The sequence below is a fragment of the Platichthys flesus genome, chromosome 15, assembly GCF_949316205.1.
Source record: "Platichthys flesus chromosome 15, fPlaFle2.1, whole genome shotgun sequence".
Taxonomy (NCBI): domain Eukaryota; kingdom Metazoa; phylum Chordata; class Actinopteri; order Pleuronectiformes; family Pleuronectidae; genus Platichthys; species Platichthys flesus.
Window position 1 is genome coordinate 19,596,456 of NC_084959.1, and position 13,684 is coordinate 19,610,139.

General features: G+C 43.6%; 1 protein-coding gene across 1 annotated transcript; it reads right to left on the minus strand.

Moving 5' to 3' along the window:
* Window positions 1-3,510: 3,510 nt before the first annotated feature.
* Window positions 3,511-12,827, minus strand: wnt11 (wingless-type MMTV integration site family, member 11). The gene is made up of 6 exons (XM_062407078.1): window positions 12,595-12,827; window positions 10,812-11,006; window positions 8,852-9,096; window positions 7,038-7,315; window positions 6,578-6,870; window positions 3,511-4,553 (listed from the first exon to the last, which is right to left on the minus strand). Exons 2-6 carry the CDS (start codon window positions 10,892-10,894, stop codon window positions 4,379-4,381), a joined length of 1,074 nt encoding a protein of 357 aa, XP_062263062.1. The 5' UTR covers window positions 10,895-11,006; window positions 12,595-12,827; the 3' UTR covers window positions 3,511-4,378.
* Window positions 12,828-13,684: the final 857 nt, after the last annotated feature.

A 13,684-nucleotide genomic window follows, 5' to 3' on the forward strand; every position in this document is an offset into this window, starting at 1 on the left:
GATGTTTATATTTAAAAATATCAACTATAAGGGTCATTTAAAATCATTTCACTTTGCTAGTTCAGCTTCACAACTTGAGTTGACTTAATGTGCCTAAATAAGGCCAAGCTATTCAACTCCTCACTGACCTGGCCTTATTTACACACATACTTTAAGCTTTGTGTGCTGTTTTAAATTGCGGGCATATTTAATTTACAATTGTGAAGCTGTATTGGAATTGTATTGTATTGTCCTTTTTGAAATGTCTGATCGTGGCAAAAATGAAAAAGTGATGCCACCTCAAGCAAAAATGATTACAAACTATATTGCTTTCACATGTTGACATATGTTCCATGTTTATTATATTGCTTTTTGTTTCTCGGATGATACAGAATTAGTCTCAGATTAATAGAAAAAATACAACGAGTGGATAAAAGACTTTTGTTAATTTTGTTTGTTTTCATTAATATTACATCTGTTCCAGGGTCTGGGGTCAGTGTTATTTCGTCTTAAAGAGTAGGATCACTTAAAATGAACTTTAAGTTGGGTTTGTTTCTATTCAGACATTTTCTACCTACACATAACACATGTAAATATTCACATGGCAAAAAAAAAAGAAGAAAACCAAAATTGTATACACATGGACCTGGACAATATAAAAGAAAATAAGAAAAAGAAAACAAGCTGTAAAGAGCATGAAACAAAAACAAGATGTTGGCAGAGAATTAAAGGATGATGTATAACAGAAAAACTTAAATTTATTGTTATTGCCATTATTGTTATTTGGATTCGTTAAAAGATCTTTGGAAAAACTATTTTTTTATTAAACACCTTGAAAAAAACTCCTGGAGGTGTGTCAGTCTGCTCCTCAGCCATTCGCAACTTTGTCTTTATCTATAGAGGCGCTTACTTTTCATGATCTGCTATCTCCCAGCAACACGCACGCACACACACACAAACGCGCACACACACACACACCAAAGAAAGAAAAGGCCTTTAACAGCATATACTACTGGGTTCCTATTTAAAGGCTGGAGGGTGAGGGTAGGCGTGGTGTCCACTAAAGTCCATTTACAGTACGGGTCAGTACATCTGAAAGCCTTTACCACTCCTGCCAAATTCTTTGTCTCCCTCATTCACAGCCAGTTATCTCGACCGCAGGCGACACAAAGGCAATTGGCTTTATATTGTCCGGGCCGGCATTAACCCCTGATATTTTCACTGCTCTCCATTAAACTCCTCTTTTCCCTCTCCATTACCAGGCAATTCCCACAGAGCGTGGGGTCAAACCAAGCACCGAGAGATACTTAGATACTTTCTGACAAAGACAGGAAGAAAAAAAAAGAGAAACGTAAACTGTAGAGGCGATTAGTTCCGTTTTTTTTTGTTGTCTTTACTTTTGTTTGGTCTTCGCCTCGGACACAAAGGTCTCCACAGCCCGGATGAGGGACACTCTAAAGCTCCTTTTTACCTGATCCTGCCCAAAATGGCGGCCCATTCATGTCCCGCTCTCTCACGCAGTCACTGGTCCGCCCCATCATGGCCGCGTTGTGTTGACGGACAGAAAAATGGAAGAACCTTTAACAGCCAGTTCCGATTGTTTGCACATTCATTCCTCCCATGAAATCTTTAGCTGTGCCGACCACGGTATTTCAGAGTGAGATATTTCAGTGGGGTTAGAAGGGGGTCAGCTGAATAGTCGCACGGCATCATGATAACAGTAGTTGCAGTTTGCCAGGTTCAGCATTTCCACACTGAACAGGTCAAACTGAAAGCCCTATCTAATCTGCACAGGCATGATGAAATTACTCCTGAAATTACTAATGTCATGTTTTGCTTTTGGTTGGGATTGTTTCACGTGGCTTTGGTGTGTGGCAACACATTTCTCAAATTAAATTAAACATTTACCTCAGCACAATTTCTTATCGTTAGTGAATTCTAAGACGAGACTGAATTGCCAGTAAATGAAAATAACGATCATTTTGTGAGACATACCCTTGGTCTTAGCTCTGCACCTTAGAGGGTCAAGAGTTCACCTGATTCCCTCATTGTCAGACCCTTCTTTCAAGAGTGCTTAAGACATTCCATAGAGTATTTGATGTGTTTTAAATACGCATTTAAGCACGTCTTTTTTTTTTACAGCACATACCGAATGTGCTAAGAGGAGAATCCGCCCTGCTTTACACGATTCTCCAACAAACTCAGAAACACTAATAGGACTCTGCTGTCCTCAGAAGTACTTTTCCCATCCTCGTGCTCTGCTATGAGACAGTGTGCACGTCCTCAGTCAGCAGGTTAGGCTTCTACAACAGTGAACTCACTGACAGACAGCAGTGTGTGGACTCTTGTATATACACACACACACACACACACACACACACTCGCACACAAACGGACACCCTATTGATACCAACTGCCAGGCTGAGGAATGCCAGTGACTGAGGAGTCCTCGAGGCTGCGGACGGACAGACCCCCGCTCACCTGCACACAGCAGATCCCCTCTTCCTCCGAACCCCGACCATCCTATCCCACTGCTCCAGCTTTCAAACTGGCACTGAACAACAACAGGCATGGACCAGAAGACTTAGATGTCCTGTTTCATTTACTTCCCAAAGTCGTGCATCGTCTTTGCTCCTCTAGCTAGAACACTAAAGCGTTAAAGTTTGTTTATCTTGCATCTTGGCTTTCATGCTGGAGTCACATTTCTCCTCATTATCTGAAATGGATGAGCCTAATCCACTCTGCATAACCTAAGTCTGTATCCAAATATAAAGTTGGCTGAAAAGGTCAACTGTGAGACCAGCCCAGCATCACAAAATGTCTGAGCGACTCGTGGTAACAGCCCGAGTTTTAGTATGTGTGGTTGTTTTGGCAGTTTCTGTGTGTGCGTCCACAGGCTCGGGTCAAGAAGTGTTACAGCTCCAGTGAGTGTGCGGCTCGGCGCTGCGATTTATCATGTGAGCTCACAGCATGGGGCCTATATCTTCCACAGCTATTTCTGTCGGTGTAAAATCATGAGAACCACTTTAGCCAACACAAGGCTGGTCAGAGGGTAATATCTCGGTTCATCACAGCGCCAAGTCTGTTCCCTCTGACAGACCCACAGTCTGGCTTTATGTTCAAAATAAATTAGATTTCTGCTTCTTTTTTTTATTTGATGTTTGTCCACTGGAGGTCTGGCTCTCAGACAGATGAATGTTTGAGAGGCGAAGCCAGGCTAGGAGTGACAAAACACCCTTTGTGATGGCCTTTGTGAGGAGGTGGAATGTCCAAACAAACACTTTCCCAGGGTTTGGGTGATTCAGAGAACGGGCTGAACCCTGCAAGTCATTACTGACTGCGCTGAGCTGATTTACAGTCACTGTGGTGGTAAACTGCTATTTTATAAGGCTGTGAATTATACTTAATGTTAGTTAGAAAATAATTAGCTGTAGAGGTAATAGGTCCTGTAAGAAGAGCTTTATAATACGTTCTTAAAGGAAAAGGACAAAAAACATACGCTATCCAATGTAAAGATCATGGTGAAGATCATTTAATTATTTTATAAATACTCTTTATTTCAGTATACAAAATAACAGTATGTACATCCACACAGAAGTGGTTTACAAAATCCATGAGTTCAGCTCTTATGCTCTAAAAAATAGAATATATTTTTGAACTGACTGCACGTCAGTCAGACATAGAGGAGAAAATGCAACATTTCACAAAGTTCTTAAAAGTCCTCTCTCAATCCACAGGGATGCAGGCGTGTCAGGATTCACACACAGGACCCACGGTCTGAGTCCAAAACCATCAACCATAAAAAAAAAAATCCATGATTGAAAAGTAATTGTTCCCTTTGTGTTCTCTTTTCCCTCAATAGTCCATTTCTCTGCAGAGGAAAAAGATTTGATAGTACCTAAAAGTACCACATGGTTCCATCAGAACCCTTCGAATCCCGTGGAATGAAGTCAAACATTAGTCTTGGTCGATTGACGAAAAAACACCAAGTCCTCTCCTCCAGCAAAAAATCCAATATTATTTCTTTTTAATAGAGATAGAGTAAAATAGACTTTCAATATCCCTGGTTGGGATTTAATGATCATTAAAATGAAAAAACTAAAGAAGAAGAACCCAGGAGGACGGCGGTCTTCACACAGGCGCACTGACTCTGTCGCCACAATCTCCACATCCAGGTTTGTGAAGCGAGAAAGTTTGCAAGCCCGACTGGCAGCTCGGAGATTCAATACAAAAATGATACTGACAAGAATAGACGACTTGTTCGTTGAGATACACATGCTGAAGATGAAGCCCGGATCGAGCCTTCTCGGAAAATTGGTAGTGCTTTGGTTAATCTGCTTGCCCCCGGGTGGCTGAGTACATGCAGAGGACTGATGGTGTAGCCGTCAGCGGCACGGAATCATTTGCAGACGTATCGCTCCACGATCCGCTCGCACTTCTTGCAGGTCACGTAGCAGCACCAGTGGTACTTGCAGTGGCAGCGCTCCACCAGCTTCTCGCTGTACGGGTTGTAGCCACGGCCGCAGCACATCAGGTCACAGCTGTCGCTTCCGAGGGACGTTTTGTTGCACTGCCTGAAAGTGGCACAGAAAAAGAAGATATTAAATAAGACGTGGGCGCTAACATGTTTCCTGCCTCACACAATGAACTATACAGCTACGCTCTGAAACATTTTGTACCATCTATAGAGAAACCCACAATGGTCCTTTAAAAGTGGTCGACCGACCGGCAGGCCTTAACCTTTCGTGCACTCCTTCCTCCAAACATGTTTTTCATTCATGCGCTTTTTGTCTCGCCGCCTTTGGCCAATGGACGCTATGGAACCTCTCGTTCCAGAAGCCCGGGGCATCTTAAATGAGCAGAGAATAGCCCCACCATAAATCACACTGAATGCACAAGGCTGCCCTCCCTCTCTTTAGCTTGCCCTCTTCACATAATTGCATTGTTTTACGATGGCAGAGTGTTAATGACCAGTGTGTTGAGAGCGGTGCTGAGCCGACGGCCCCTGTGGGAGTGAGGAGGTGGAGGAGGTGGAGGAGGGACTGGGTGTGCGACAGGTTTATGACATTGCTGAGAGCTTGAAAATAGACAGAAACTCCCACACAGTCACGGTTTATCAGGAGCAACAACTTGTTATGTCACTGCTGTGCTAGACACTGAGCAACCGGTTGGGACTGTATATTCTGTAGTTCACATCAGCCGCTATAGAAGCAGAGACCCAATAATGTAATTTAGGAGTAACGGACAAACTTCCCTCCCCAGGGCCATGAGATCTCCTTGTTGCACAAATGATCAAACTGCGTTCATCAGAAACTGCTGCTAAAATTCACTTTCCCTGCTCCACATACTCTCCTTAGACCAAAAACAGGACAGCAGAGCACGACATCGAAACCCACGCACACACACACTCACACACACTCACATTAACTCAAACCAAAACACCAGCATCACACTTTTATGTCATGATGGGTGTCTCGTCATTTGGCGAAAGGTTGCAGACTGTGCATGGCTGTAAGCGTTATCAGGCTCAGTGAGTGTCCCTGACATGAGGCATGTCTCCCGGTTATCTGTAGAGCGGCCTCAGCTTGTGGGACACATGATGTAGCCAGCCCCACGACGCATGACATTTACAACATACAAGACCACCACGTGCCATTTAGTGGAGCTTGTTGTAGAGTCAGCTACTTGAAAGAGCTGTACCTTCAGTGTCAGTCTAAAAATAAGTACAGCGCAGTTTAAATTAGCCTTCACAGTGCAAGTTAAAGTAACAAATCCACACAATTTAGAAGCTGGCTTACACAACTACGACTGCAGGCAGCTGATGTTAAATCTCACCATGAGGCAGACCCTTAGTCCCACAATGATCTAACTGTTTAACCACGTAACACGTTGTCAACAGCGTTGTGAACGTTATTGTTCACGTAGTTGCTTAGGAAAGCAGAGCATACTATTTGAGTATTAGAGAGCACTCCATAGAACCTATAACCTGAAGAGAGATTTGCTCTATAATCTTCGACTTAGACTGATGTTTCTGCCACTTCTGGATTTTGAAATTGAAAGCAAGTATATATTCTGACCCTTTGACAAAGGGCTGACTTACTGCCTACTACCTTCTCACAGACCACACACTGGATCTGAGTGGTGTAAGTATGTTTGCTTTATCTTTGGGGACCATTAACTGTTTCCCCATTTGTGTGGCCCTCTACAATCAATATCAGCTCTGGTGCACTCAGCCCTAAGAATAACTTCATTACTCATTGTTTCAGATACCAGGACAAACACTCTAGTCACAGTGGCCTTTTCCCTGACACAGGCTCAGACAAGCCACAGACGGAGCACTCTCAGGGGCCACTGGTTGTTATCAGCCAGTCTGCAAACTAAACGGTGCCACCACGCAAAGCGGCACTTCACTAGAGTCAACATCCTGGATGAGCAGACATCCAGGATTGGTCATTTCCTGTTTTTCAGCTGCGTGAGTCTGTCACCAATGGGAGTCATGCCAGCAAATCAAAACAACAGAGCACTGTCATTAGAACACAAAAAAAACGGTTTCTTCTCATGCACTCATGGGGAAACACAGTTAATGTGACGGTCTCACCTGTCCTGTGTGCCGATAGAGCCTAGCTTATCATTTTTGGCGCAGAAGTCCGGGGAGCTCTGCAGGTAGACCAGCTCGTTATCCCTCACCGGCCTGATGTCGATATCTTTAGGTACCAGCTGCTTGCGTGTCCCTGTCGGCCTGTGGACCACTTTGGTGGCAGACAGGTACTTGGTCTTCAGGTCCATGGCGATCTCCCTCAGGTCTTGCAGGCCTCTCCAGCAGGTTCTTATGGAGCAGGAGCCGGACACCCCATGACATTTACATTTCATCACCAGAGCCTCTCTCAGTACCTTTATATGAGGACAGAAGACTCGGGGTTAGTCAGGGCTCATAGTGTGTACATCTAAGATCCAGTACAGGCAATGTATCTAAAACCGACATAAATATAATTCAATTTGAAACGCTTCAAAGGAAACAATAAAGCATTTTCCCCTTTTCTTATGCTGAAAACTCTCACCTGTCTGCCGACCTCACTGTTGTGCAGGTGCATCAGTTTGTTGGCATGGGAGCCCGGGCGCTTCATCTTCATGGGAGCATCAGAGAACTTGGAGCCCATTATCAAGCCGTAGTGCAGGTTGTCGCCACAGCCTCCCCAGCGATAGCCGGGCTCAGGGATCTCCGCTGGGATGGGACCACAGGAGCACAGTCGCAGGTCTCCAGAAGTGCAGGCCCGCGCTATGGTGTGGCTGATGGTCGCAGCAGAGAGGGCGTAAACAAACGCAGACTCTCTCGTTCCTGAAAGAACAGACATCATAGTTATTACGGCACAAAAATGTCTGGGTTTTTTGTCAGCCATGGGCCTGCAACAATTAAATCAATTTAATGGGGCACTGGCCCCAACTGAAATCTGATTGGCCCCTGAAGTGTCCCTGTACTGTCAGTTGTCTTAAAAAACTACTGACTTAACAACAGTACTAACTATAAATATGACCATTTAGAAACACATTATATTTTAAAGTACATTTAATGATTTGTGTCTTTGCCCAAAGCAATTGAGTTAACTGTGAACAAGGAATGACTTTAATGTTCACATTGCTGAATCAGGAATTGTTTTATCGGCCTCTCTGTGTAAATTGTGGCCCCTTTATGTCTAGAGGTCAAAGGGAGGGAGAGGTTCTCTGTGCTCGTCCAGCCAATGAGCGACGGGTGAGACAAGCAGCCAAGTGGACCAATCACAGTTGGCTGCTTTACACTGACATGTAGCTACATTTCTAGGGAGCTGCACATCAGGCAACAGCGTCGCCTACGTGGCAGAACTGTACTTTTGAGTAAAAGTAACAAATCCAAACAATTTAGAAGCTGGAATAGGCAACGAGGCTATTTGCGTTCTGTATGTGTGTTTTATCAATAGTTGCTGGTTTCTCTTTTTCAGTTGATCAATGGATAAATTCAACTCTACTATTTATAATTAGTAGAATAATATTTGTAGATTCAGATTTGATTTATTTAGATTGAGAGGATGCTAGAATCTACATTTCTGTTGTCCATTTATTGTAATTTTTAAATCGCCCCCTTAGCTTTTCTACTAAATCGGACTTCTTGAACAAAGTCGATCAAACCGATGCTACACTGAAAGCACATATGTTAAAGACCAGGGAGCAATTCGAAGTAAAGGAAGAAATCCAGTATGACCGAGGGCTGGTTAGATCAAAGCCGTGCCGGGACAGAGATGAGCCTTTTCCTGTTCAGAGCAGACTGTTCATTTGGCAAAGGGCAGCTACGTCATTTCTCTGCACGGCTCCCCCAGCAAACTGACTCCAGCTCATTCAAGGTCCTTCAGGCAACAGAGTCAGACTGCGGCGCAAAGAGGTGTGTGGTCAGATGCAGGGATGCTTTAGATTTCAGGAATAACAAGCTTATTATTAAATCACCCAGAATATACGCAGGTAGTGAAAGGGGGTATTCTCAAATAACAGCTTCAGAACAAATCCCTGGTGACGGCTCCTCAGGAAGAAAATTTGGAATAAACGGAACACTGAGGCCACATGTCATCGTAAAACCAGAAATAAACTTAGAAAAGGACACGATTCTGTAAGTATTTAAATTCTTTAGAAAGTAGCTGGGTTTTAATAAATATCAAGAAATGTTATTGTGGCGTCGGAGCACAGACACAATTCACTGTAAACTGCACCGCAAAGCATGACTCAGTGACCCTGCCTGTTCACTGAATGTCGAGCGGGAGCATAAACACAAGACTCTTGTAGAACAAAAAGAACTGGAGTGGCTCTTTGGAAACGATACACTATCATTCCAAACTGTTTATGACCGTACCTCGTTCGAGGTCTGGACGATACTTTGGGGAATCGGATGGGACATCGATGGAGGAGCAGTTCCAACGCATATCAGCAAAGGTCTTCTGACACGTTTTCTTGACTTCGCGGGCAGCTTGGATGATGGTCTGCATGAGCTCCAGGTTGCTGCGGCACAGCTGAGCCTGGGAGGACACCATGCCGGGCAGCAACTTACAGTGTTGGGTCTGGTTGATGTGTAAAGATGTGGGAGCGTGCGACAGTGCTCTGCATGAGATAACAACACATAGGAAAAGGTCAGTTTGACTTAAACAATGTATATAGTCTTCTTACTTGCAGGGGTGATAATTGCTTAATCACATGTTCTTCGTTTTATGTGTTGTGAAACAGTTACATTCACAGCGTGCTGTGAGTTGTATTTACAGTGGTGTGTTAGTGATTTGAGTTTCATCTGTGCACATTCTTCAAGCCTGTGAGACGCTTCAGCTTTGGACAAACACTTAAGGAATCGGAACAGATAATTTTTCAAACAGGCACATATCTTGGCCCGAATCACAGAAAAGAACCATCTTATCAAAGAGAAACTCCCAAGGGAACATCAGCTGTGGATTCATAAAATATAAATGACATCTTCTTGGCAGAAGGCTTCCTTTTGTTAAAGCATAGAAATGGCCTCAAGATAAAAAAAAATATATATATAAAAAAAAACTCCAAGTGTGATCCACAGTCCGATGAAACAATACATAGATGCCTCATGTTATCCAACACAGGAAGCATCTTCCTCTGTGGCCTCAGTTTGACACGAATCATGTGTTGACACTATTAAAGGCTGCTCACATTTGATTTGATTCAAACCATTCAACTTTATTGGGGATTAACTTAATAGAGAAACCACAAGCCGAGCAGGTTAGCTCTGATCTCTGCTTTCTGCGGCCTGCACTCTGCTGAGAGTTCGTGAGAACCAGTGCACCATGGCCTGTTCTGCATTAGGGGCCGAGGGGCCGCCACCCTGTGCCCAACGATAAGCTGCGACTCCACAGGGCTTGAGGTAACCCAGCACTCACAGGTGTTTACAACTGCATCTGTTTTGCATTGCGACGCTCGGCATCATCAGAACTGTAAGACTTCTCGCTTAGATTTAGCACAGGCCATCCCCGCGCGCATGGCACATCTGCTCAAGTCTTCCGTGCATCACTCAGGCTGATGAGGCGTCATGCATGGTTGAGGTAAAGACGGTCCAGAAAGTCGTGATTTCACAGTGATCGGACATAAGATGCAGACACAAAATAATCAGATAAAGAAAGAAGGAACAGAACATGCAGATTGTGACGGAGACCTCCAAGGGTTTAAAAAAACACCAAAAAAACCTTCAGTTTAAACTAACCAAAATTCCAAAATAGCAACTTGGCAACCTTATGTACTTTTCCAAAATTACTGCTCAAATTATCGCTTACTTTTGCTTGTACTATAAAAACAGTGAGGCATTCAGCATGAGCATTCAACCCTTGTGTCATAGCTTCCTTCTGCAGCCACCATATTTACACGGATGTGAGGCCTGACCAGACTGCACACAGAGAGCGGTGACATCACTGGCGCTGTCTGCGGCACCATGACGCCTGCTCGTCTTATTTTCTGTTCTTATCTGTTTACTTTTATACAGCAGGATGTTCATTCTGTCTGAGATCTTACGACTGAAACATTTTCTGTTAGTGAAGTTAATTAAACAAAGAGTTAAACATTCATAGGGTGAAGATCTGCCTGCTAATCTACAGTCTCCTCCATCAGAGAGACGTATACACAACCCTTCCCCTTAACCAGAAGCAACCTGAGGAATGCCGGAGCCTATGTCAATCTGCCATGGGCCCTTCGTGCCATAAAACACTGAAAAATGCCACAAAGGGCCACATGACAACAGGACAACATGTTGTGAAATAGTTTGGACAGTTTAAAGGTAGAAGAATGGAACCGGCGGGAATACTTACAGCCATTTGATGCCCAAGCAGACCTGAGACAGCAGCAGAACTGTGAGCACACTGAGAGGCAGGACATGAGAGCTGCTCCTCATGGTTGGACTGTGGCTCCAGTTCACACAAGACCAGAAAATACAAATGGTTTGTTGGGCTTCTCGGTTGAGACTCAAAAGTCAGCGCTCATGGCACGGCCTCCTCCTCTAAACCCTGTAATAAATACATTAAACATGGTCAGTGACTTTGGCCGTGCAAGAGCGGCCCAGCTTCAGATTCTCTGTGTTTTTACTGGATGCGCTGAGGTAAACTGAGGCATAGTGAGCCTCACAACCTCACAGGGTTTAGATGTTGCAGAGATCATTTCAAAACAGATCAAATGTGAATATGGGAAGAGAATGAGTACATTAAAGAGTGATAATTTTATTCACGGTGAACACTCCCTTATTATTTCTCACATTGAATAATAACGGAAAAAATACGGAAATTGTTTAATTGTTGATTATTTATATTTTAAGAACAATCTTGTTGATACAGTAACAGTTCAGCTTCCTGCTGAATGCCAATAAACAGAAGTGAGAAGACAAATGCAATGTAACCCTTAAGACAAAGTCACATCCTAAATATTAAGAGGGGTCTCCTAAATCTGTGGAGCATCCACATCGCAATACTCACTCTCCTATTTCACTTTTTCAGTTATAGTTAGTTCCACATTGGATAAACTATTTGGCTTATATCCTATAGAGAGTAGGACATTCACGGCCTATTACACACGGTCCAAGCGGCTTTATTTCTCCACCAATTTCAGCAACGGTTGGTGTCAACTCTGCTCCACTTTGATAAAGGTAAAGAGTCGGAGGCGTCAGCAGAGATCTGCAGTCAGAGGACAGGGGCAGCGCATCACAGACCCTGTATCTGATCAGCTCGGAGCTGTGCGCCTTTGAAGAGCGCGTAAAAACAGCAGGGAGCAGATAATGCGCCTTTTCATCAGCTCGACGCTGATAGGAGGAGACACACCCGAAAGTGTGTTAAATCCCTGCGATTAATTATTGAAATGAGCTGACTGAAACTCACCACTATACTAGTGTGTTACAACTGCTTTTCATCCACTACACAAGTCTGACCTGTGCGTAAAAACAATAAAGACACTACCTCATAAAGCTGACATTGTTTTCCTGAACATTTCTACAGTTTGACAGTCAGATCTGTTTAAATCAGTCCCGGCCTCAAGTGCTTGAATTTACACTGGTCTCTTCATAAATGGCAGCTCCAGTTTCCCCCGACAAGATAGAGAGAGACAGACTCACACATCGACCGACGTGTCTGTCATCAGCCACAGATAAGCTGGGTAAAACAGGATACATCACACTTCCTAAACATCAGCACGGATGTAACTAACAATGATCTTTTATTAGCAGCCTAATCATAATGTTATAAATAAATGTCCCTATCCTTACAATACATCATAGGAATCACCCAAGTGGTGATATTATAATATACAGAAACTTAAAGTTAAAATAATGTATTATTATACATGTAGTGGGCACCGGATTCAAGGCAGCTCACACCACTTCTCCTATCTTAGTCCGATCTTTGTTAACTTTCTTTCCATATTCTTTTTCCAGTCACACCTCCGGAGACGGAGCCTGTCTCCAAACAAAGCAATCAGCTTTGCATTCACTGAATAACCCCGCACTCTAAACGCATCCATTGTGCGTAAAAGCCAGGCTCCAGCCGGTGGAGCAGCAGCCGGCGCGCTCTGACTTTCTCCTCCGTGCAGCCGAACAAGTTTTCCACTCACCTTTCCTGCGGCGCCGGTCACTTCTCAGCGCTCACTAAAGCGACGAGGAGGAAAAGAAAGGAGTGAAATATCCTTTGAGAGTGTTGTTGTCAGCCTGACGCATGAGTAAAATCCAGCACGGGGTGGTTGAGTAGCTCCGGACAGGTACGCATGGTGTGAGTGTGTGTGTGAGTGAGAGAGAGAGGGAGAGTGTGAGCTGAGAGCAGAGGAGTGTGAGTGAGTGAATGTGAGTGGGGGCAGCCTCGGCTCTAAAATACCCCTGCCCTGCTTTGATCTCACTGCTGATGTCAGACCTGCATTAACATAAGAAAGCTCCCTGCACCGGGACCAGAGCGCAGCCACTCGGAAACACTGCGCGTTGGATTGATATCTCACTGTAAGGTGCTCGGCAAAAAATGTCCAGTGATATTCCCACAGGGAGCCGAAGTGAGTTACTGTGTGTCGGTGATGATGAATAGTCCACACTGACCTTATTTTAAAGGCATTCATATAGTTCCCCTGGTGTCATTATCATCTACTCCTTCAAACATTCCTCCAGGTCCCACAGGACACTTTAGTAGCGACCTTAAAATGATTAACCTTACAGTCTCATGTCACCAATTATTTTGTAAAGGATATGCAGACTATGGGATGTTAAATTGGAGTCAGATGAAGATGGTATTGGTATAAAATAACCTACCTGTGTCTTTGTGAAATATGCCTTTGGTTTACAGTTTTTCAACAGCTAATTGCCATGTTTCTCCTTTGTTTTACACAATGGCTGAAGCTAAAAATGTTACGTCTCTCGAAATGATCAAATCCGTTTCAGTGATATAACATTCACATGTTTAAAATTATTTTGTATTTTATTCCAAATATATAATATACATTATGTATCTATGCAAACATATAAGTGGCCAACATTTGTGCTTCAAACTCAACTTACCAAATGCAGTGTATATGTTAATTTCAAACATTTTATTTTTTGGGGAAATAATAATTTAGTAATTCCACTAAAGTTAATATAAAATCCATGTAGAAACCATGTTTATCACCCAGTTGTTTTTGTGTACTTTTTTTATTTTCTTGTTTTCTGTGCGCTAAGGCCGAC